At 51.9% G+C, this 19,799-nt stretch overlaps 2 protein-coding genes and 1 non-coding gene across 16 annotated transcripts in view; 1 reads left to right on the top strand and 2 right to left on the bottom strand.

The window, feature by feature from the left end:
* Positions 1-461: 461 nt before the first annotated feature.
* Positions 462-8,290, top strand: RNF227 (ring finger protein 227). 2 transcript variants are annotated; one of them, XM_058431868.1, is made up of 3 exons: positions 462-1,144; positions 1,246-1,333; positions 8,188-8,290. In XM_058431868.1, exons 1-2 carry the CDS (start codon positions 628-630, stop codon positions 1,299-1,301), a joined length of 573 nt encoding a protein of 190 aa, XP_058287851.1. In that variant the 5' UTR covers positions 462-627; the 3' UTR covers positions 1,302-1,333; positions 8,188-8,290. The 2 variants fall into 2 exon arrangements, with proteins under 2 accessions (XP_058287851.1, XP_031994527.1); XM_032138636.2 differs by lacking the exon at positions 8,188-8,290 and having other exon boundaries at positions 1,246-3,398.
* The window catches only part of CHD3 (chromodomain helicase DNA binding protein 3), a 27,933-nt gene continuing 12,113 nt past the window's right edge, over positions 3,980-19,799 (bottom strand). For 5 of the 13 annotated variants that reach the window (XM_032138626.1, XM_058431859.1, XM_058431862.1 and 2 more), the window contains 30 exons: positions 19,421-19,632; positions 18,613-18,744; positions 18,120-18,219; positions 17,516-17,707; positions 17,175-17,375; positions 16,685-16,822; positions 16,315-16,436; positions 15,995-16,168; positions 15,733-15,874; positions 15,352-15,483; positions 14,010-14,127; positions 13,676-13,800; positions 13,239-13,470; positions 12,751-12,917; positions 12,123-12,300; positions 11,575-11,640; positions 11,034-11,119; positions 10,750-10,883; positions 10,043-10,187; positions 9,709-9,871; positions 9,493-9,614; positions 9,251-9,386; positions 9,037-9,138; positions 8,717-8,845; positions 8,225-8,333; positions 7,907-8,039; positions 7,341-7,582; positions 6,137-6,300; positions 5,759-5,885; positions 3,980-5,271 (listed from right to left, as the gene is read on the bottom strand). In XM_032138626.1, the coding sequence (XP_031994517.1) occupies positions 5,031-5,271; positions 5,759-5,885; positions 6,137-6,300; positions 7,341-7,582; positions 7,907-8,039; positions 8,225-8,333; positions 8,717-8,845; positions 9,037-9,138; positions 9,251-9,386; positions 9,493-9,614; positions 9,709-9,871; positions 10,043-10,187; positions 10,750-10,883; positions 11,034-11,119; positions 11,575-11,640; positions 12,123-12,300; positions 12,751-12,917; positions 13,239-13,470; positions 13,676-13,800; positions 14,010-14,127; positions 15,352-15,483; positions 15,733-15,874; positions 15,995-16,168; positions 16,315-16,436; positions 16,685-16,822; positions 17,175-17,375; positions 17,516-17,707; positions 18,120-18,219; positions 18,613-18,744; positions 19,421-19,632 (4,464 nt within the window). In that variant the 3' untranslated portion in view covers positions 3,980-5,030. The remainder of the gene's footprint in view (positions 5,272-5,758; positions 5,886-6,136; positions 6,301-7,340; positions 7,583-7,906; positions 8,040-8,224; positions 8,334-8,716; positions 8,846-9,036; positions 9,139-9,250; positions 9,387-9,492; positions 9,615-9,708; positions 9,872-10,042; positions 10,188-10,749; positions 10,884-11,033; positions 11,120-11,574; positions 11,641-12,122; positions 12,301-12,750; positions 12,918-13,238; positions 13,471-13,675; positions 13,801-14,009; positions 14,128-15,351; positions 15,484-15,732; positions 15,875-15,994; positions 16,169-16,314; positions 16,437-16,684; positions 16,823-17,174; positions 17,376-17,515; positions 17,708-18,119; positions 18,220-18,612; positions 18,745-19,420; positions 19,633-19,799) is intronic. The other 8 variants (XM_058431861.1, XM_058431864.1, XM_032138627.2 and 5 more) reach the window with 5 other exon arrangements.
* Positions 10,479-10,617, bottom strand: LOC116459526 (small Cajal body-specific RNA 21). The gene has a single exon (XR_004245580.1). It is a non-coding gene; the product is annotated as a small Cajal body-specific RNA 21 (non-coding RNA).

The following is a 19,799-nucleotide window of genomic DNA, read 5'->3' as shown; positions in this document are numbered from 1 at the left end:
TTGGGGAGAATGAAGTTTAGGAAGCCAGCCTTACAAACAACACAGAGAGGTCATCTATAATGAGAACTGAGGGCAAAATCGATTCAAAGGCCCAGGGACCACTAAAGGTTGGGCAGAATGGGCAGTGTTTGGAAACTGTTTGGGTGGGATTGTGAAACTTACTGCGAGCAACTGAATAGGCTGAGGGGGCTTTAGAGACTTGTGCCAATGACTGAGGGCTCAGGCGCTGGGAGGGACCCGGGGATTTGCACATGGTAGAATTAAGGAGCGCTGGCGTTGCGTTGGGGGAAGAAGGAAAGCCCTACCCCGCTCCCCCGGGAGTAGGGAGGAATGGGTGCTTTGGCTCCTAGGGCTCCGGTCCTGGCACGGCCTGGGCCGCCTCCCCGACTCCATCATCGCTGTCATTCCCGGCCTCAAGCCTCCACCGCCCCCACACGTGCCGCCACAGGGAGCGGCCCGATCAAGGCGTGACGCTTCGAAGGGTGGGGCCTCACTTATTCCCCTATTTAAAGAGGAAAGAAGCCGCGGCGCCGGCCCCAGGACCCGACCCGGGCCCCAGAAGAGTCTGCTCGTTCTGTTCACGGAGCCGGCCGCGTTAGCGACGCCCTCGAGTCCGCGGCGGACACGATGCAGCTCTTGGTGAGGGTGCCCTCTCTTCTGGAGCGGGGCGAGCTGGACTGCAACATCTGCTACCGTCCTTTCAACCTCGGGGGCCGCGCGCCCCGCCGCCTGCCCGGAACGGCGCGCGCCCGCTGCGGCCACACGCTCTGCACCGCCTGCCTCCGCGAGCTGGCGGCGCGCGGGGACGGCGGCGGGGCGGCCGCGCGCGTGGTGCGCCTGCGCCGCGTGGTCACGTGCCCTTTCTGCCGCGCGCCCTCGCAGCTCCCGCGCGGCGGCGTCACGGAGATGGCTCTTGACTCGGACTTGTGGTCGCGATTGGAGGAAAAAGCGCGGGCCAAGTGCGAACGAGATGAGGCTGGGAACCCGGCCAAGGAAAGAAGCGACGCTGACGGAGAGGCGGAGGAGGAAGGGGAGAGCGAGAAGGGGGCGGGGCCTAGGAGCGCTGGGTGGCGCGCGCTCCGGCGGCTCTGGGACAGGGTCTTGGCGCCTGCGCGGCGCTGGCGTCGTCCGCTGCCTAGCAACGGTGAGGGGCTGCCCAGGGAGGATGCAGGGGAGAGAGCGCCGAGGAATACCGGGGTTCGTTGGCTTGCTCCTGCTGCCACTAACCCTTCTTTTTTCCCGCAGTGCTCTACTGTCCGGAGATCAAGGACATTGCCCACCTGACCCGTTGCACGTTGTAACCGAGGAACTCGGAAGCTACAGCCGAAGGAAGGTGGGAGCTGCAGCCTCGCGGGGGCTGGTGTCAAGACTACTCTCTCTCAGATCCCAGGATTGGCATGTGATGAGAGAGATGAGCCAAAGGCAGGAGGGAACGCCCTGGGAGGTGTTGATGCTGAGTTGGGGAGGCTCCTAGACGAACTCGCCCCCATCTACTGACTGTGCCAGTCTTACATTTTCAGGATGGAGTGGCCAAGGGATGATATAAACAAAGCCTACGTTACCGTGGGAAGAAGACAGACTGTTTTCTTAGCTGGGACTTTGGCTTTTGTCCAGGGTGGCTCTGGTGTGTGGGAGCAACAGGTCCCATTTTAGCAATTCTTTGTCAATGGTTTGAATTTTTTTTTTTTTTAAGATGGAACGGGAGAGAAGAGGCTAATTTTCGCGTCATGTTAATCTCACTTCTCTGGCATGTAAGGGTGCTGGTATGCCTGCTGTCTCCCCACTCCCAGTTCTGTGTTCCAAAAATTGAGATGGCTCCCTGCCTGTGACTATGATTAGGAGCCTTGCTTCATTTCAGAATCTCCCTTCAACCTGCTAGGGCAGGTATCAGAAATTCCAAAGGGCATTTATGTGAGGCACCTAATTAGAGCCTATCAAAGTAGGAAGGGAGAGCCATTTGAAAGGCATCATATTTCAAACTTTTGCTATTATCTGTGTTATCTTTACAGTCACAGGGGAACACACTGGCGCTACTGAAAAGACACTTATACAATTTTAAGTGTCTTTAAAATTTGTGTCCCATAATGGAACATCACCTATTGTATATATGCCATGTATTCTATTTTAGAATCCTGTAAGTATTTTATGACCACATAGTCATAGTCAAGGACTAGCAGTGTTGGTATACTGTCAACAGAAGTGCACAATCTCACTCCAGGATCCCACTCCAGACTTCCTGAATCAGACTTTGGCAAGGTTGTTTTTTTGTTTTTGTTTTGAGACAGAGTCTCACTCTGTCGCCCAGGCTGGAGTGCAGTGGCGTGATCTTGGCTTACTGCAGCCTCCGCCTCCCAGGTTCAAGCGATTCTCCTGCCTCATCTTCCGGAGTAGCTGGGATTACAGGCGCCTGCCACTACACCTGGCTAATTTTTGTATTTTTAGTAGAGATGGGGTTTCGCCATGTTGGTCAGGCTGGTCTCAAACTCCTGACCTCAGGTGATACGCCCACCTGGGCCTCCCAAAGTGCTGGGATTGTAGGAGTGAGCCACCGTGCCGGGCCAGACTCTGGCATTTTAACAATCCCAGGTGATTGTGTGCATGTGAAAATTTAAGTACCATTGGTCTAGATCCTACACTCTTTAGTTTTGAGATGGAGTCTTGCTCTGTCACCCAGACTGGAGTGCAGTGGCGTGATCTCGGCTCACTGCAGGCTCTGCCTCCTGGGTTCACGCCATTCTCCTGCCTCAGCCTCCCAAGTAGCTGGGACTACAGGCACCCGCCACCATGCCCGGCTAATTTTTTTGTGTTTTTAGTAGAGACAGGGTTTCACCATTTAGCCAGGATGATCTTGATCTACTGACCTCGTGATCCACCCACCTCCGCCTCCCAAAGTGCTGGGATTACAGGCGTGAGCCACTGCGGCCGGCCCCAAAGTTCTAAAGTAACATTCTATAGCTAAAGAAATCCTAACCTACTATGTTACATTTTTCTCTTAGTTAAAAATGTGAACTTATTAAGTATTAACCTCAATTTTTTAGAGGTCTCCAATCTTTTTAAAATATATTTTTGATTGACAAATCATAATTATACACTTATGGGGTATAAACCTCAATTTTTGTAACCCTATTTTGGCATTTTCCTGTCCTTACATCTCAGCTTAAATGCTCCCTCTTTTGGGAGGCCTTTTTCTGCCTTCAACATAGTAGAGCCTTTTCCTCCACCCCTCTGTAACATAATGCCCTGTTTTATTTTTACTGCTTTTATTTTCATGCTTTGTGGGTGTCCCCAATGGAGTGTAAGCCCCATGGGAGCAAGAGCTGACCTGTGACTGTTTTATCTCCAGGGCCAACAGCAGTGTTACTGTATAGTATGTACTCAATAAATATTTGTTGGCTTTATCTCTTATTTTTTAATATAATAGCTTTGTGAACTAAGCATCTGGCCTCTCTCAATCTCTGAGAGGTTCTGTTTAGTGAACAATAAACATCAAGGAAGTGCCTAGTAGTTCAAATCTTTGGTAAGCTAGACAGATCTGACCCTCAACACGTTAAAAAAAAAAAAAAAAAAAGTGTGCCTTTGCTTCATACTGGAACTGAACCTGTGGAGCTGTAGTGACCTCTACTGACTCTTAGGGGAACTAAACAACTTGAAGGTGGAAAGGAGGATCAAAAGGATGGCTGGAAGGCAGTTTTGAATCTTGCTAGGCGCTCCTCCCACTACATTTCTGTCCAGTAAGTCCCACTCTCTCTGAAGTCAACCTGAGGCCACGTAGGTATCTGTTGCTCACCCTCCTTCTCTACAGAGCCCATGACATAGTTGGGGCTGGAAGAACCTCAGTTTTAGTGAATAATCCAAGAGATAAAAATGAGGAAAAGGAAAAAGTCGTAAGATTTTTTTAAAAAGAAAAGGCAGAAAGCAAAAACCTTTCTTATCCCTCCCCCCAAAAACTCCCCCCCATAAAAAAATAACAGAGCACACAGAAAGGAAAGTATAATTTATATGTACAACCAATAAACCTGATACAGAAGAGGGGATCAGGACAGACCAGGAGTGGGTATAAAGAGAGACTGGGAAAGGGGCAGCAAGAAAGTGAAGGGGCAGCAAAGAGGAAGTGGGGGGTTCGCCATGCAAACTGCCACTCTCCCCGGCCCCTCCTGGGAGGGGGGATGTGCCCACATTTCCCTAGCCTGCCCTCCACTATTTTGCTCTGGTCCCAACGACAAGATAGCTCCCAAGACCCTGACTAGATCCCCTGCCTGACTTACACAAATTTAGTCTGTATCCAGGCCTTGAGGAGGGAGGGTAGTAGAAGTCTTCCAGGAACCTGAGCCCCAGAGCTGGGCTTCCTCCACATCTGGCCCATTGTATTCTCTCCCACCCTTCTAGGTTACTTGGGTCCCTAGAACAGGTTGGGGAGCTCCTCTTTGGCTTGAGGGAGTATCACCCAACCATTACTCTTTTTGTAGGGGTGGTCCTTGGTCCCTAGGGAAGGGGGAACATTCCCAACACAAGATGCCGGTACACAGGAGGTAACTGAGCCAGTGAACGGCGCCTTTATTCTGAGGCTGAACAGCAATTGACTTCCTCCCTCATAACTGCTCCACCCTCCACGTGGGGAGAGGTAGGGGACGGTAACATGCAGCCACCCCTCCTCATCCCTTCCTCCCTCCCAGGGCTAATTTTCATCCCTCTCTAAAAGTCCCCCTCCTCTCTTCAAAGCTCTCTTCCCCACAAAAGTTCCTAAAGGCCAGGCAAGGCTGATTCTCCACTTCTGCATGAGATGGAGCTGATTCTGCAGGGAAACAGCTGGGGAGGCTCCGCCTCTTTCCTTCCCACAACCATTTACTGGAAGTTGTGTATACTTGGCAGTGGGGGAGGAAGGTACTTGGAAGACCCTGCCAGCCATCTCCCACCCAGACCTCTTCTCACCAGCATAGTCTTCAAGGCTTGGTGGGAAAGGTGTGCGGGAGTGGAGAAAGACAAAGGGCCCTTCTTGAAGAGAGGAGCTACAGAGAGGGGCAAAGGGGTTCCTAGCCCAGTGATGGCCCAAGGGGTGGGGAAGGTGGAGGGCTGGCAGCAGGCCCCAGTGCTTGAGCTGGGGGTCGGCCTCGTGGACAGGGCCTGGGTGAAGGGCAGGCCTGGGATCCAGTCAGTCGTCTATACAGATCACCTCCCCGGCTCGGGGCTCCTTCCGATCCAGCCCATCTGACACCAATGCCCCCACCATTTCCTTCTCCTTCTTCACCAGCACTGGAGGGCCGTTGGTGGCGGCTGTTTGGGAAAGGGGTAAGGAAAGATCAATCCCCATATCACTCCCAAACGTCACTTCATGACAATGGTGAATTCTCACTTCCAGGTCACCTCCTGCCATTTCCCATTGCCCCAGGTAAGGGAGGGAAGACCAGGGCAAACTCCTTTCCCTGAGATTCCACTTTGTGCTACATGATTGAACACATGTTCCCACTCTACCCCCTCGGGTTTCGTATTCACTTTCCCTTGAAGGAACCCGGAGGGAGGTGGCTCGGGTAGAAGACACCAAGCCACAGATCTGCTAAAACTCTGGTTTTTGATAAAGGGGATTGAAGGGGGGTTAAGAAAGGGATAGGTGGGGGGACAGCCTAGAACAACTCTATCCCATAAAACACTGGATACCACCAAGGAAATGAGGTGGACTAGAGTAGTTAAAGGGCAGCTGAGCAGAAATGAAGTTTGGCAAAGGAGGAGTGTGAGCAGCAGAGGCGGGAAAACACCAGCTGACCTGTGATGAAGGACCCTGCAGGCATCTGGCTGTAATTGGCGCCTGCGGCGGCCAGGGCCCCTGCGGGTGCGGCGCTGAAGGCCGCCCCGTACCCCGGAGGTGTAGCGTAGGGACCCGGGGGGAAGGCCTGGAACAGAGAGTAAGCAGAAGTTGGAGTTAGTTCATAGTCTGTGAGAGGAAAGAAGCTGTAGGGGAGACATGAGGAGTCACACTCCACAACTACTAAGGGTAGGATACACAGGCAGGGAGACTCAAGGATGATGACTGTGTTCTAGCGAGTTGTTTTTCCATATTGTATAGGATTCTGATGGAAGTGTTTGTATGTGTGCAGGAGGAACACAAACAGGGAAAAGTGGAGCTAGGGGGAAAGAGGGTTACCGGTGTGGGGTGAGGCTCCGTGCCCTTGCTGGCCAGCCGGCTGAGGATGCTGCGCTCGGACATCTGAAGGCGGGCTGCGATGGGGGGTATTCGGGACAGTGTGGCTGGCAGGCGGGTCACGTCCGCCTTCATGTCGCTCAGCAACTCCTCCAGCTGGTTCAGAACTGGGGCCCGGGCCACAGAGAAAGAAGGGCAAGAGAAAGACAGGGAAATAGAGAGATGGAGCCAGGAAAAGAGAGGCATCAGATGGACAGATACAGGCAGAAAAAGAGCAAGAGAGGAGAACACAGATGTCAAAGAACCAGAGATCAAGAAAGTAAAAGAAGTGGACAGAAAACAGAAGCAACTCAGGGGAAAAGAAAAAGTGTCAGGAAAAGAGAGAGAGACCAGATTACCACAGAAGACAGATGGAGAGAAAGAAGAAAGAAAAAGGGAGCATGGAGGAAAGGAAGATGGGGGGACATTGGAAGACATGGGGGCGGGGAGTTGTCAGAACATCTCATACTGGAAGAGCAAGGTTTGGGGTTGGGGATGATGGGGAGGAAATAGTCAGGAGGCATGGGAGGTGGTAAGTGTCAAAGCTTTAAGGAATCAAGGTTTTAATATGTAAAGGGGAGAGGGAGGTTAGAAGGTCAGTATTACAGATTCAAGGAATTAGAACAGGGATCAAAGGGGCCAGGAGTCAGTGACTACATCAGGCAGGATTAGATGGTTAGAGGGCTTTGGGATATAATCTCTATCATTGGCAAGGTGAGGGGGTAGGAGGAAAGGTCGAAGGTCAAAGGGAAGTTTCATGGGGTAGGGTCAGAAGGTCGGATGGGTGGTAGTTTCTGCCTCATGGGGTGAAACAGATGTGAGGGAACGTGATTTGTTTGATCACAGCCAGGGATCTGTATGGTGCACTCACAGTCCAAGGCCCCTAACTGGGTGATGTTAGCAGTATGGCAGGCATGCAGTTCCACTGCCAGTGAAGAGGCCCCACTGTGTGGAGGGGACATAGAGGCTGGGGCAGGTCCCTCTACTGGGCACGGATGTGAATGCTATCAGACATGGATGAGGGTTGGCTTGCACAAGTCCTAGAGGCTAAAATCCAAGGGGGTGCCAGGTCGGTAGGGGTGGGGTTAGAGGTCAGAGGGGGGTGGTTCAGCGGGTACAGGGGTCAGAGGGGTGGGAAGATTTTGAGGGGTGCGGGGTGAAGACTTACGCAGCGTTGTGGGCCCTCCCCCGCGCGGGGCCGCCGCGGCCCTTACCCTTGTGCAGGACGGCGTTGGCCGGCTTGTTCCCCGCCAGCGACTCCTTGGAGAGGTGCTGGTGGCTCTCGGCCAGGCACTCGGCCTCGGCGAAGCGGGCGTGGAGGGCCATGGCGGGGTGCGCCGGCTCCTGCGACAGGTTCAGGTAGGCTGCCCGCCGCAGCTGCTCCTCAATCACCAGCGCCTGCTCCAGGAGCTGAGGGCAGAGTTGAGAGGTGAAGGTAGGGCTCTGCCAGCAGTGGGTAAGGGGGCAGTTGGGGGTGGGGGGCGGGCAGACATAGCAGGAGACCCACCCTGCCCTCACTGCTGGCCCAGAGCACTCCTAGTTCCAAACCGACTGCGCACCTAGCATCAACCCTGACCCAGACCACACTCCCAAGCACAAGGTTACACTTTGGTCTTGGCCCCAAGCATCACCTCAGCCCTGAAGGTGTTAACCTTCCCTAGGTTCCAACTAGATCTGGTCTCACTTCTGACCCAAGCCCGTCTATAACCTGTTCCTTTCCTTCCTCATTCCCACCTTGAACCTCCGGGCCAGGAACTTATTTTTCATCTCCAGAAAGTTCCCCTTATTGGCTTCAGTTTTAAATGGCTCATTGATAATGGCAAATTGAGCATCATTCTGGATGTCCTGCCACCGTGCATAGCCATGGCTACCAAAGAAGGAAAGGGAACCATCAAGGAATTTAACAGGAATAGGCTTGGCTTTGAACACTTCTTCCTTTTGGCTTGACTCCCCAAAGTGTGGCACTAGCCCTGTCCCTAGGTGTGAAATCCTCATCCTTTTTTTTTTTTTGCCAGCTTGAGAGAATCTTCTTGCAAGTGTATCAAAGGATACAGGACAATCCCAGCCAGAAGCCAGTAGTCATGTCTTCTGTGCCAGATCTCATTGAGTTTCCCCGAGGAAATAGCTGCCCGTTCCTCATTCTGCCACAGTGTGTGAAGCTCTGCAAAGAAGGCAGCAGACAGAAGAGGCAACAGGGTTTTGCAGACTGCACTCAGTCCAACAGACAGGTAGAGATGGAGAAACTGAATAATGAAAGGGAACTAAGGGCTCCTGAAGAGGAATGGGCAAAGGTTAGGTTTGGAACAAATCAGTTCTAACCAGGTTCAAGTTACAATTAAGAATAAAGGTGGGATTAGAGCCAGCTTTGGAGTTAAGAGGGATACTTAAGAAAGATTTAGAGCAAGGATCAGAGTCAGCATGCAACATACTTCATTGGAAGTTACTTGGAATTAAAGGTAGCAGGAAGCCTCAGGCAAAACGAGAAACCCCATGAGGATGAGCAGATCCCCTTGAGGAGCAGAAAGCAGCGAGAGTCTCCCCAACCTGTGAAGCCACCATCTGCGATATTGAACATGAACCGGGGCTTCTCTGTCTTTTCCTCTCGTCGCCCATTGGACCGTGGCTCATCTCGAGGCCCTGGTCGAAGCTCCCGGTCACCTTTTACATCTTCTGCTAGGACAGACAGGGCAAAGCTCACACCTCAGGACACCCTCCTCCCAGGTCCCAAGACTACTATCTGTACTGTACTGTACTGTATGGCCTTTCAAACAGCTACCCGCCCAGGACCCAAGCATTCGGTTCCCCAGACTCCACCTCCCCTGATGCCCTCAGGGACCCAGGTGTCCGGTCCTTCCACCCATTACCTCTCTTGCCCAAATCCCCTGTTTCCCCCTCCGGCCTCTCCCTGTGTTCCTGTCCATCCAACGGCTTCTCCTCCCCCCTTTCTCCTGGCGTCGACTCTGTGGCTGTGGGAGGGGGTAGGGGATAGGAAGGGAGGATGTTACCCTCATCCCCTGACCCCAGAAGAGGGAAATCCCAAGTTCTAATCCCCCATCACTCCTAAGGCCATGCACCCACCTGACTTCTCTCTGTCCCCACGGTACCCAGGTTCAGGCTCCATCTCTCCAGGCACCCCTGGCACCTCATCCTCTAGAGGAATCTTCCTTGGCTCCAGCCGCTCCCCAAGTGATAGGGCTGGGCTCGGGGCATCAGCCTGGAAGAGGACAATGGGGTCAGGATGAGCCAGAGGGCTCCCAGGTACCTGGCCTCCGAGCCCCCTCCCCCTCCCGCTCCGCAGGGGAATCCAGGGAGCCACACACCTCTGTCTCCATCTTCTCCCCAATTCTGCTGTTCTTCTCTGGCTTTTCCTCCTGGTTTTCAGCTTCCTCCTTCTCAAGAGGTGTCCTTATGCCTTCTCCTTTCTCACTTGGAGCTGGAGTAGCTGCAGGGGAAGGCACAGTGATAAAGACAGAGGTTCTCCCGCCCTGACTCCTGGCTTCCTTTCTGTCTCTCCCACCATCCTGACTTCTGATTACCAGGTTTAGAGGTGCAGGGACTGTTGGTAGCAGAAGCCTCAGGAGTGGTGGGAGATGTTTTGGTAGGAGAGGAGGCTCTGGAGGAGCGCTTAGAGTCGGCGCTGGGGTCAGGCATCAGTTCCGGCATTGACCAACGCCCATTGATGTGCTCAAACTCCTGCACCTGGGGTGGCAGGGTGGAAGGGATAGGTGTCAGCTCCAGGCACTTAGAGACAGGAAGCTCCAGTCTCCTCCATCTCACACCAGTGCAAGCTTACAACTCAGGGACAGAGGCAGAGGAAGGACAGAGACTAGGCAGCCAGCTTGATTCTTTGGGTGACACGAAGACTGATACCTTCTTTTTGACGAGAGACATGACTCCAATGCGGGTCAACACCTGCTGGCGACTCAGTCCCTCCCGAGGGACCCCATCGGCAAAGGTTTCAGAGCCGTCTGCCCCAGGCTCACACAGATGGCGCATGAACAAAGACACATAGGCCCTAAGGAGCATGGGAGTGGGAGGAGGGTTTGGGGAGCCACAGAAGGGGTACAGGGCAATGAGGGAGGCGCAAGGATGGCTGAGGACCCCCAAACCCCCAAATCCCCAGGTGCTCCAGGGCTCCTCCCCTGGGCCTCTCACTCTCACCATTACCAGCCTTCCAAGTCCTAACTGTCCCCCTGCACCCCACCCCTGGTCTTTCCCTTTGGCCTTGGTACTTAATTCCTGGGCCCCATCAGTCAGCTCTTCATCCTTTCCGCCAGCTCCTCCTGCCAGGTTATTGTGGCCAAGTAAATGTGAGGCTAGGACAGCCCAGGAGAGGCTCCTTGCTTCAATGCCTCTCCCCTGGGAAGGATGCCTGGCCCCTCTACTCTAGGCTCGGCTGAGGGGAGGTGGAGTGGGCTGAGACCACCCCCCAGGAAATCGAGCCAGGAAGTATTGTATGGCAGGGAGGGTGATAATCAGTTGAGTAAGGTCACATCATATGGCGGCCCCAAGGAAGAAAGGAACACCCAAAGCTCTTCCCCTTGTGTCCAACTCAGCCCTGTATCACCCACACTCACTTAAACTCCTTCTCAGTCTTGCCCCTCAGGTCCCGCACCAGCCACTGCGTGGTGAAGGCATCCTGTGGTGGCATCCCCCAGCGCATCACAGCATTGAGGAAAGCCTTCCGCTGACGGGTGTTGAAGCCCAGCACCTGAGGGTGGGAGCAAGGAGGCAATGGCGACAAATGTCCAGGGTTCTTAGGTCTTGTCCTTTATACCCTCAGTGATCCAGGCCCCAATTTCCAACCCCCTGCCCTCATGCCCTCCTTGGAGAACTCAGGAACACTGGGCCCAGCTCTCACCTCAATGTTGCCCCCGACTCGGGCCAGCAGTGGAGGCAGTGGCTTATCTTTCTCATTCCGGAGCTGCCTCTTTGACTGTCTACGCCCTGAAGGTGGGGATGACATCAGTTAGCTGATCCACCACCTCCTCTAAGCCTCGGTCCTCCTTAGCACCCCATTCCCACAAGATATGGAAGACAGGAACATTCCTGTCATGTTTGAGGTGCTCCCAATTCTCTCCCAAGCACTTCAGAACTACTAACCCACTAAGTCTAAAAGAACCAGTCATATTTTAAAATTAACAGCTGATATCTGACAAAGGCCCAGATTACCAGTGGGAATGGAAAATGATACGGCCTTTCTGGATCTAGCCTATGTGGTCACACACACCAAAGTTTACAAGCGGAGAGACTATGAATATTTCTTCCTTTCTGCTCATCTGCAATCGAGTTTTTCCACATACACACAAAGATTTTTTTACTTGTATAAAAACAGTGGGCTTAAAGCAAACTGGAAAATAAAATGGGAAGAGGTGAGGTAGAGTCAGGAACACAGATGCCACCTTCAGGACGTTCATCGAAGTCTTCATCCTCCTCCTCTGAACCCACCGAGTACTCTGACTGGTTGTCTGTGGGGGTGGAAAGGGCCCAGTGGTCAGGGAGGGCTCTTGGGATATGCCCATGCTGAGGCCCTTTCTGGGTGGATTCCTCCCTGCCGAGACTTGTCTACCTTTATCCTGGCCTTGGTCCTTCTGGGAACACCAGATCACTGCCCAAAGTCTGACTTGGGAGCCGCATATCCTACACCATCTCCATTCACCGCCCACCTTCAGTCTCTGGGCCCCTCTGCTTCTCCTGCCAAACCTACTCTAAGCAATGGCCCTGGGTGTCCATAGGATGCCTGTGCAACCACCAAAGAGTTTAAATCTCCTGCAAACCCACCTGGCCTCTGGGTAGTTCCTAATGACTCTACCTTATGTCTTTCCCTTTTAGCAGGGGAAGGCTCTGACTTCTAGGCTTCTCTCTTTCCCTCTAAATAGCCCCAGCCTTCAAGTCCCTCCTCATCATCACTTCCCCACCTTTTACTGCCTGCATCTGGGGCAGCCCTCACCTTGGTCTTCCTGAGCAGCATCATTGTAGTTAACTTGCTTGCGAACCCGCTTGCCCTTGCCTAGATTCCGGGCTAGGTCTTCTTGCTGTTGCTCATAGTGATGCCTCAGCAGCTTCTCCCAGTAGTCAGGGTCCACATTCTCCTCCTGCTTGATGATCTCTCGCTCAATTTCCTCAATCTGAAGGGCAGCAGAATGAATGAACACTGGGGGTCTCCTTCTTTGCTAATCCTTCCACTGCAAGGAAATCCCTACTCTGCTGCGTCAGCCCAATCCGGTCTCCCCACTCCTGGAGCTTCATGACTCTGCATACATTTTCTGGACATTGTGCATGTTCCATGCCATCTCTTACCTGCAATGTGCTCTCCTCATGTTTTCTAAATCTCTCCTCTAATCCCTCTGACAGTGTTTCTCCTGCACTGTCTCAGAAGGTACCCTTCTGTGTTTACCAGTACTGTCTGTGCCTACGTTTCTCTCTGAAGTCCAGTCTCACCTATTAGACGAAGAAGTTGTTTGAGGTCCACTACTGTTTTAAGGGGGATGGACCCTCCTACTTCAAGGCCTAGTAAAGGATACTGCCTTTTGGAGATGGCCTGGGATAGATAATGTCTGGCCCCCAAAGCTTCTCACCTTGTCTTCTTCCCGCACGACGTACTGTGCCACCTTGAAGGAGCTGAGATACTCATTCATGTTCTGCACGTCAGTGTCCTCAGTTGCATCCTGGTTCCGGTCCAACAGCCGAGCGATGGCCTCATTGTCATAATGAATCACACTGCTGTCCTCCTCCTTGTTCTCCCCTGGTAAGAGGGAAAACAAAAGGGAACTTTGGGTTCCAAAGTTTAGAAAGGCTGATGGGAAAGCTTCTACTCTGCGTCTTTTTCACAGGAGCCCTAGAGAAGGCTCTTTCCCTGGGAGCCAATGTTGAAAGGTTTTTGTTTTGTTTGTTTTAACCCTACAGGCAAAGAAAGAGGCCAACCTTCCTCCAAGGCCTACTAAAAGAAGGCTCTCCTTCCTTCAAAGGCTGCAGAGAAGAGTTCTTTTTCTCTCCCCAGGGGGCTGATAAGTACTCCTGAGAGAGCAGGGGCCTGCTTTCATAGAGCTGAAGAAAAGGTTCCCACCCTCGTTTTCATCCTTGAACAGCTCTTCAGTGCCAAATTTGAGAATGTCGTCAAGCTCCTGCTTGGACATGGAGCCTGCCTTGGAGCCCAGCCCAGGCCGCACAACCAGGTGTGTCAGCATCATCTTTCTCTTGGCCACTTGTGTGATTCGCTCTTCCACTGACGCGCGAGTCACAAACCGGTAAATCATCACTTTGTTGGCCTGGCCAATCCGATGCGCCCGGCTAAAGGCCTGCGGGGGCAAAAGAAAGTGGCGGATGGGCCAGGGGAGTGGCCGGGGAGAAGCTGCCCACATGCTCAGGAAAGAAGGCTGCTGCAGAAGGGCCTTCTCTCCTCCCAGAAGAGATTTATTTCTGACCCCGGAACATGACACCCTCCTCCATGAACCCACATCTCCTTGCTAAATGGTGCAGGGGCTCCAGGATGTGAGTTCCCACCTGGATGTCATTATGGGGGTTCCAGTCCGAATCAAAGATGATGACAGTGTCAGCAGTGGCCAGATTGATGCCCAGGCCCCCAGCTCGGGTGGACAGGAGGAAGCAGAATTGTTGGGCCCCAGGAGCTAGGAGGTGAGAGTTGGATCAGGTTTTTCTTGTACCCGGTAGTTCTGTCCACCTGCTCCTAGACGTTCTCTGACGACAAACAACCATGCCCCCAACTCAAAGCCTAAGTTTCCAATGTCCCCCAAGCCAGTCCCCCTCCCATCCCAGGGACCTATCACAGGTTTCTCAGGCCTCCCACACCCACCAGGGACCAGTGTGTCTCCCTCACCATTAAACCGATCGATGGCCTCCTGCCTCAGGGCACCCGTGATACCACCATCGATGCGCTCATACTTGTAGCCTTCATAGTCTAAGAAGTCCTCAAGCAAGTCTAACATTTTGGTCATCTAGAGCAAGAGAAAAGGGTGGAGTCTGGAATAATGAGGTGGTGGGATGGCTTGCTTATTCTAACTACTCCTTTACACAAACTCAACCCTAATACTTACACCTGAACCCCTGCCCTGTCTTAAGCTCCTCATTATTCCACATTCTTGTCACACTCTCTTATTTTTATTTATTTTTATTTTTTTTGAGATGGAGTCTCATTTGTTACCCAAGCTGGAGTGCAGTGGTGCCATCTCGGCTCACTGCAACCTCCACTCCTGGGTTCAAGTGATCCTACCACCTCAGCCTCCCTAGTAGCTGGGACTACAGGTGTGTGCCACCACGCCCAGCTAATTTTTGTATTTTAAGTAGAGATGGGGTTTCACCATGTTGGCCAGGCTGGTCTTGAAACTCCTGACCTCAAGTGATCTTCCTGCCTCGGCCTCCCAAAGTGCTGGGATTACAGGTGTGAGCCACCACGTCTGGCCCTCTCGTCACACTCTCTTGATTTAAGATTGTTTCTCCTAAGGCAGAGGTTCTCTGAGACCCATGAAAAGGTTTCAGGGAAATCCAGGAACCCCCTGAAAATCCGTACAAAATTGTGTCATTGTATGTACAGTTTTCTGGAGAGTGGACCCAGAGCTTTCATCACATTTCCAAAGGGTCTGTGCCCTTCACCCTCACCTGCCAATAAGATGAAGAAATAATACCAGTCCCTAAGAAGGCAGATGGCTCACCCTCACCCTTGCCCCATGCAGCTGAAAAGGAACTAGAGCTGGACCTCAACTTCCAGCAACCTTAAGAACAGGCATCAGAGGCCAAGAATGAACTTGCTGTACAGTAATCCCAGCACTTTGGGAGACTGAGGCAGGCAGATCACCTGAGGTCAGGAGATTGAGACCATCCTGACCAACATGGTGAAACCCCATCTCTACTAAAAATACAAAAAATTAGCCGGTTGTGGAGGTGGGCACCTGTAATCCCAGCTACTCAGGAGGCTGAGGCAGGAGAACCACTTGAACCCAGGAGGCGGAGGCTGCAGTGAGCCGAGATCGCACCACTGCACTCCAGCCTGGGCAATAAGAGCGAAACTCTGTCTCAAAAAAAAAAAAAAAAAACTCTTATAGGAGGAATCTCCTCATTTGTCACACCAGAGCAGCCACAGGAAGACGGTAAGAAATTAAAGTCTGGAGGATGAGGAGAGGGAAGAGGAAGCAGATGTAAAGACAGCTAAGGGCACAGGTCACCTGCGAGAAGATAAGCACTCGGTGTCCTTGCTCCTTCAGCTTTCGCAGCATCTTCTGGAGCAGCATGAGCTTCCCAGACGACTTAATAAGTGCCCCACCCTCATAAGCCCCACTGGGGAGTTTGGGGGACTCCTGAAAAGGGAGGAGAGAGGAGGAGGAGGGGGTCAGTTGGAAACATGCCCCCATGTTCTTACCATGCCTAGAAGGCCAGATGCCCGGATCCAACTTCCACATGTTCCCAATTCCTACTGTTCTCAGAGACCCAGTCCCTGGCCTTCCACCCAGCTCCACCCCTGTGGCTCAATACCCACCTCCCCACTACTCCCCACCCATGTTTTCTGAGAATGGGCGTTCGATCAGCTCCCTGCTCTGTTTATCTACCATAGCAGCCACGGGAAAAAGGTATGGATGGTTGCAGCACTTCTTAAGATCCATCATGATATTAAGCAGCGACACCTGGTTCCCGCCACCTCGTGAATTCAAGGCCTCAAAATTTCGAGTCAGGATGTATTTGTAGTATTTCCTAAAGGCAAGGAAAGGGGTGTAAAAGAAGCATAAATAAAGGAAGCAATTATGATATTGCACTTGGAACGCTCCCATCAATCCCCAAGCTCTACTCCAGGCAGCTCCTCTTGCATCTTACTTCTGCATGGGGCTTAGCTCCACCCGAACGATGAGCTCTGTCTTGGCTGGCATGTTCTTAAAGACATCTGCCTTGAGTCTCCGTAGCATGTGTGGCCCCAGCAAATCATGCAGTTTCTTGATCTGGTCCTCTTTGGATATGTCAGCAAACTCCTCCAGGAAGCCCTCCAAGTTGCTAAGAGCCAGAAGAGAAGAAAATTAACAGGTCGGCAAGTTCCTTGCCCCTGATCTCAGGCTTACCACCTCAGATTAATCCTCTACCAGCTCATTTTATCTGCTCCACCTCTCATCTCTGCCAACTACCCTTAGGGAACCACTTACTTAAATCTCTCTGGGGTGAGGAAGTTCAGGAGATGGAAGAGCTCCTCCAGATTATTCTGCAATGGGGTTCCTGTCAGCAGCAACTTATGATCTATCTTGTAACCATTGAGAACCCTGAAAAACTAAAAGACGGGGCAAGGCAAGGCAGGAGAATGGGCTTATTAGTGACAAGTGACCAACCCACAGCATCAGCCTTTCCCTGCCCCATTTCACTCAGGATCAGAGGCCCCAAACTCTGGCCCTCTCCCTCCTCCAACCTGGACGTCCTCCCAGACTACAGAAAATCCCCAGAACTTTTGTTGTTTTTTAGGACCAGGGCAAGTGGGAAGTCCACAACTTCAAGTTTTTTAGGTCTGGAAACCTCACTCACCTTGGACTGGTTGTTCTTGAGTCGATGGGCCTCATCTACCACAAGACAGGCCCAGCGGATGGAACCAAGTGCTGCCTGATCAATGGTGATCAGCTCATATGATGTCAGGAGAACATGGAACTTCACCTGTGCCTCCCTCTGCCAACATAATTATTGCCCATTCAGCTGCCACCTGACAACCATGCACCTACACCTCCAGAACCAGACACCTTGTCCTGACTGTGGCTTCCAACAGGAGCCATTACTCTGTCCTCTAAGCAGGGATTACAGACCATGGCCCCTAAACCTCTGCCCACATTTCCAGTACCGACAGATCCATGTATGCCCCTGGGAGTACCTGCCACATCTCTAGGATGGTAGTGCAGAGACACGAGGACAGGTGGAGGAAGAGGAGAAAGGTGAGGAGGGGAATACAGAAACTGAATTCCTGGCTGAGAAAAAGAAGTGACAGATTTGAGGGTCTCAGAGGATATGAGGTAGAGGGGCTTACCTTCATCTTAAAAGCTTTCTTGCCCCCTTTGATGGCGTTGTCCTCAAAGGAGAATTCATTCTCACGAATGATGGCCCGGCTGTCCTTGTCACCCGTGTATGTCACCACATAGAATTTGGGTGCCCACATCTGGAACTCCCGCTCCCAGTTAATGATGGTAGAAAGTGGGGCACTCACCAGGAAGGGACCTTTTGTGTGGCCCTGGGAGTCAAGAATGGGGACGGCATAAGTCTAGGCTAGAGGCTGTATACCCCAGTCCTCTGCCAGCTACACCCCTCCATCTTCCCCCTCCCCACTTCCCCAGTCCAGGCGTTCCCCTTCAAGGTCCTAGAATCCAGTACCTCCTTGTAGAGTGAGTAGAGGAAGACGATGGTTTGTATGGTCTTGCCCAGCCCCATCTCATCAGCTAGAATGGTGTCAGTGCCCTGGGCCCAGGAGAAGCGTAGCCAGTTCAGCCCTTCCAGCTGATACATGTGCAGGGTGCCTCCAGTTGCTGTGATAAACCGTGGCTGAGTCTCATATTTCACAGTAGGCTATAGAGACAAGTCAGAAAGCTCAAGGAAATAGTTAGCGGCTCCTCCAGTCTTAGTCTCCTCCTCCCTGGCATGGATACCAAGTTGGATTACAATGCCCTCTACTATGGCCTGAGTTTACAAAAGTTCTCACATCTAGTCTTCAGCCCCTCCCCCTCATTCCTTAAGACAATATCCAGCAGCACCATGGGGAAGGGCCAGCTGGTGACAGAGCCACCAGTGGGCTATCTCTAGTGGCTCCTGCCCTTTCAGGCCAAAATTCTAAGCCACTCTTGGGGCAAGGCTGGATGCTGAAGGAAGAGCTACTGTTCACAGAGGTTACTGAATCTCTGGGAAGTTCCATCAGTAGCCCCTGGAAAATCTTCGATCACCATGGCTCCAGAAACAAGAAATGCCAACTGAGAGGACTCACATCATTAGTGGGAGAACTGGGAGGCCCATCACCCTGTAGCTCCTTCTTCTTCTTCTTATACTTGCGGGGCTGGGCAGGGTCTTCCCCCATAATTAGTTCTCTGGAAAAAGAGTGGGTCTGAATGAGGCCTCATCCTTGGGAGTCCTACGCTTTCTTTTCTGAACCTATTCCAGACCTACTTCCCACTGTCCGTGACCTAGATTTTCCCATATTTCCTTTTTCCCAGGCTCTTTACCCTTGCCCTTTGGATTTCACCTCAAGAGCCAGCCCTCCCTGCTCTTGAACATCATCTTCTCCACTGCTCAGCCAGATCTTGTTTCTGTTCCTTACACTACCTCTTTAGCAAGCCCATCTCAAACAACCCAGCCCAGGTGGCCATTGCCCTGAACTCCAGGTTGAATCAGTCCCTACTGTACCCTCATTTTATGCTGGAGTTTTGGCTTTCATGCCCTCATCGTCAGAATCCCTCGAATCCACAAGTTCATTCCCTCACCGGTGTCTCCAGTAGCTTTGCTTATGTTCTTCATATTCAGGGATATTCATTTCATCTTCCTCCCACGTGGACTGGTCATATGGTAAGTCCCTCCATTTTACTAGATAGTGGTAATTCCCCTTTTTATCCACACTGTGGGGCAGGAGGCCATGGGGAGGAGCAGGAGGAAAATATTGCACAGATCACAAACAGAAAGAAGGCCTGAGAAACACAATTATCAGCAAACACACAAAATTTGTCACCCAACCTTCAACAGTGGGCTGCTGGAAGGGAGATTAGAATAGTTGACCTAGCAGCCTAACCTTCTCAGGATGGTATCCTAAAAATCAACTATCACAAAACATTCCTGGAGATCCCTCCTTACATCATTTGTTCACCTAATCACTAAGTATTTTCCTCATGGAACTCAGAGTCTTGTGGGGAAGACAGCATTGAAATAACGAAATACATACCGTAAGTTTAGGCAGTAATAAGTACTATGAAGAAGAAATATTCAAAACACTGGTCTGGATGAATTATGTCTCTCATATTTTGCTTTCATGCCCTAATCCCCAGACTCATGTGCTATGTCTTATGCCACTGGAGATGACAGGAGGCAAAGGACAAAAGAGGCACTGCCTGGCCGGACTTTCCTCCTGTTTTCTCCCGTTCCCCTGGAGGAAACAAGGCCAGAAAGGCTGGAGCTACAGCAGAGATTATCAAGGTTAGATCAATTACCTGGTTAATCAGCAAAAAAAACATGGGGCCATCACCATGGTAAGAATAATGTCATATACCAGGTCTGACTTCTCAGGGACCAAGGATTCACCTGTGATTGATGATACGGTGGACGGTCATCCACTCTGGCTTGATGCCAAAACGATAGTACTTCTCCTCCATCTCAGCATAGTGTGGGTCTTTCACTTTACGCTTGTCACTCTTCCCATCATCCTCGCCGGAGCCATAGTCCAGGGGTGGGGGCTCATCCATGTCATTCTTCCGCTGATAGTTTCGATACATAACCAAATGGAAGATTTCCAGCTAAGAGGGCACAGAAAAAAGGGGAAGAGATAGTCCTGACACTCACAGAGGACAACAGGGAACCGAGAAGAGGCGGGCAGGAGGAATGGGACAGGGAAAGGGAGCTATGAAAAAGGATGGATTGGCTGAGCACGGTGGCTCACGCCTATAATCCCAGCACTTTAGGA

This window comes from Hylobates moloch, unplaced genomic scaffold, assembly GCF_009828535.3.
Source record: "Hylobates moloch isolate HMO894 unplaced genomic scaffold, HMol_V3 SCAFFOLD_19, whole genome shotgun sequence".
In the NCBI taxonomy this organism is placed as follows: domain Eukaryota; kingdom Metazoa; phylum Chordata; class Mammalia; order Primates; family Hylobatidae; genus Hylobates; species Hylobates moloch.
Note: the sequence above shows the minus strand (reverse complement) of the source record. Positions and strands in the feature narration are given on the sequence as shown.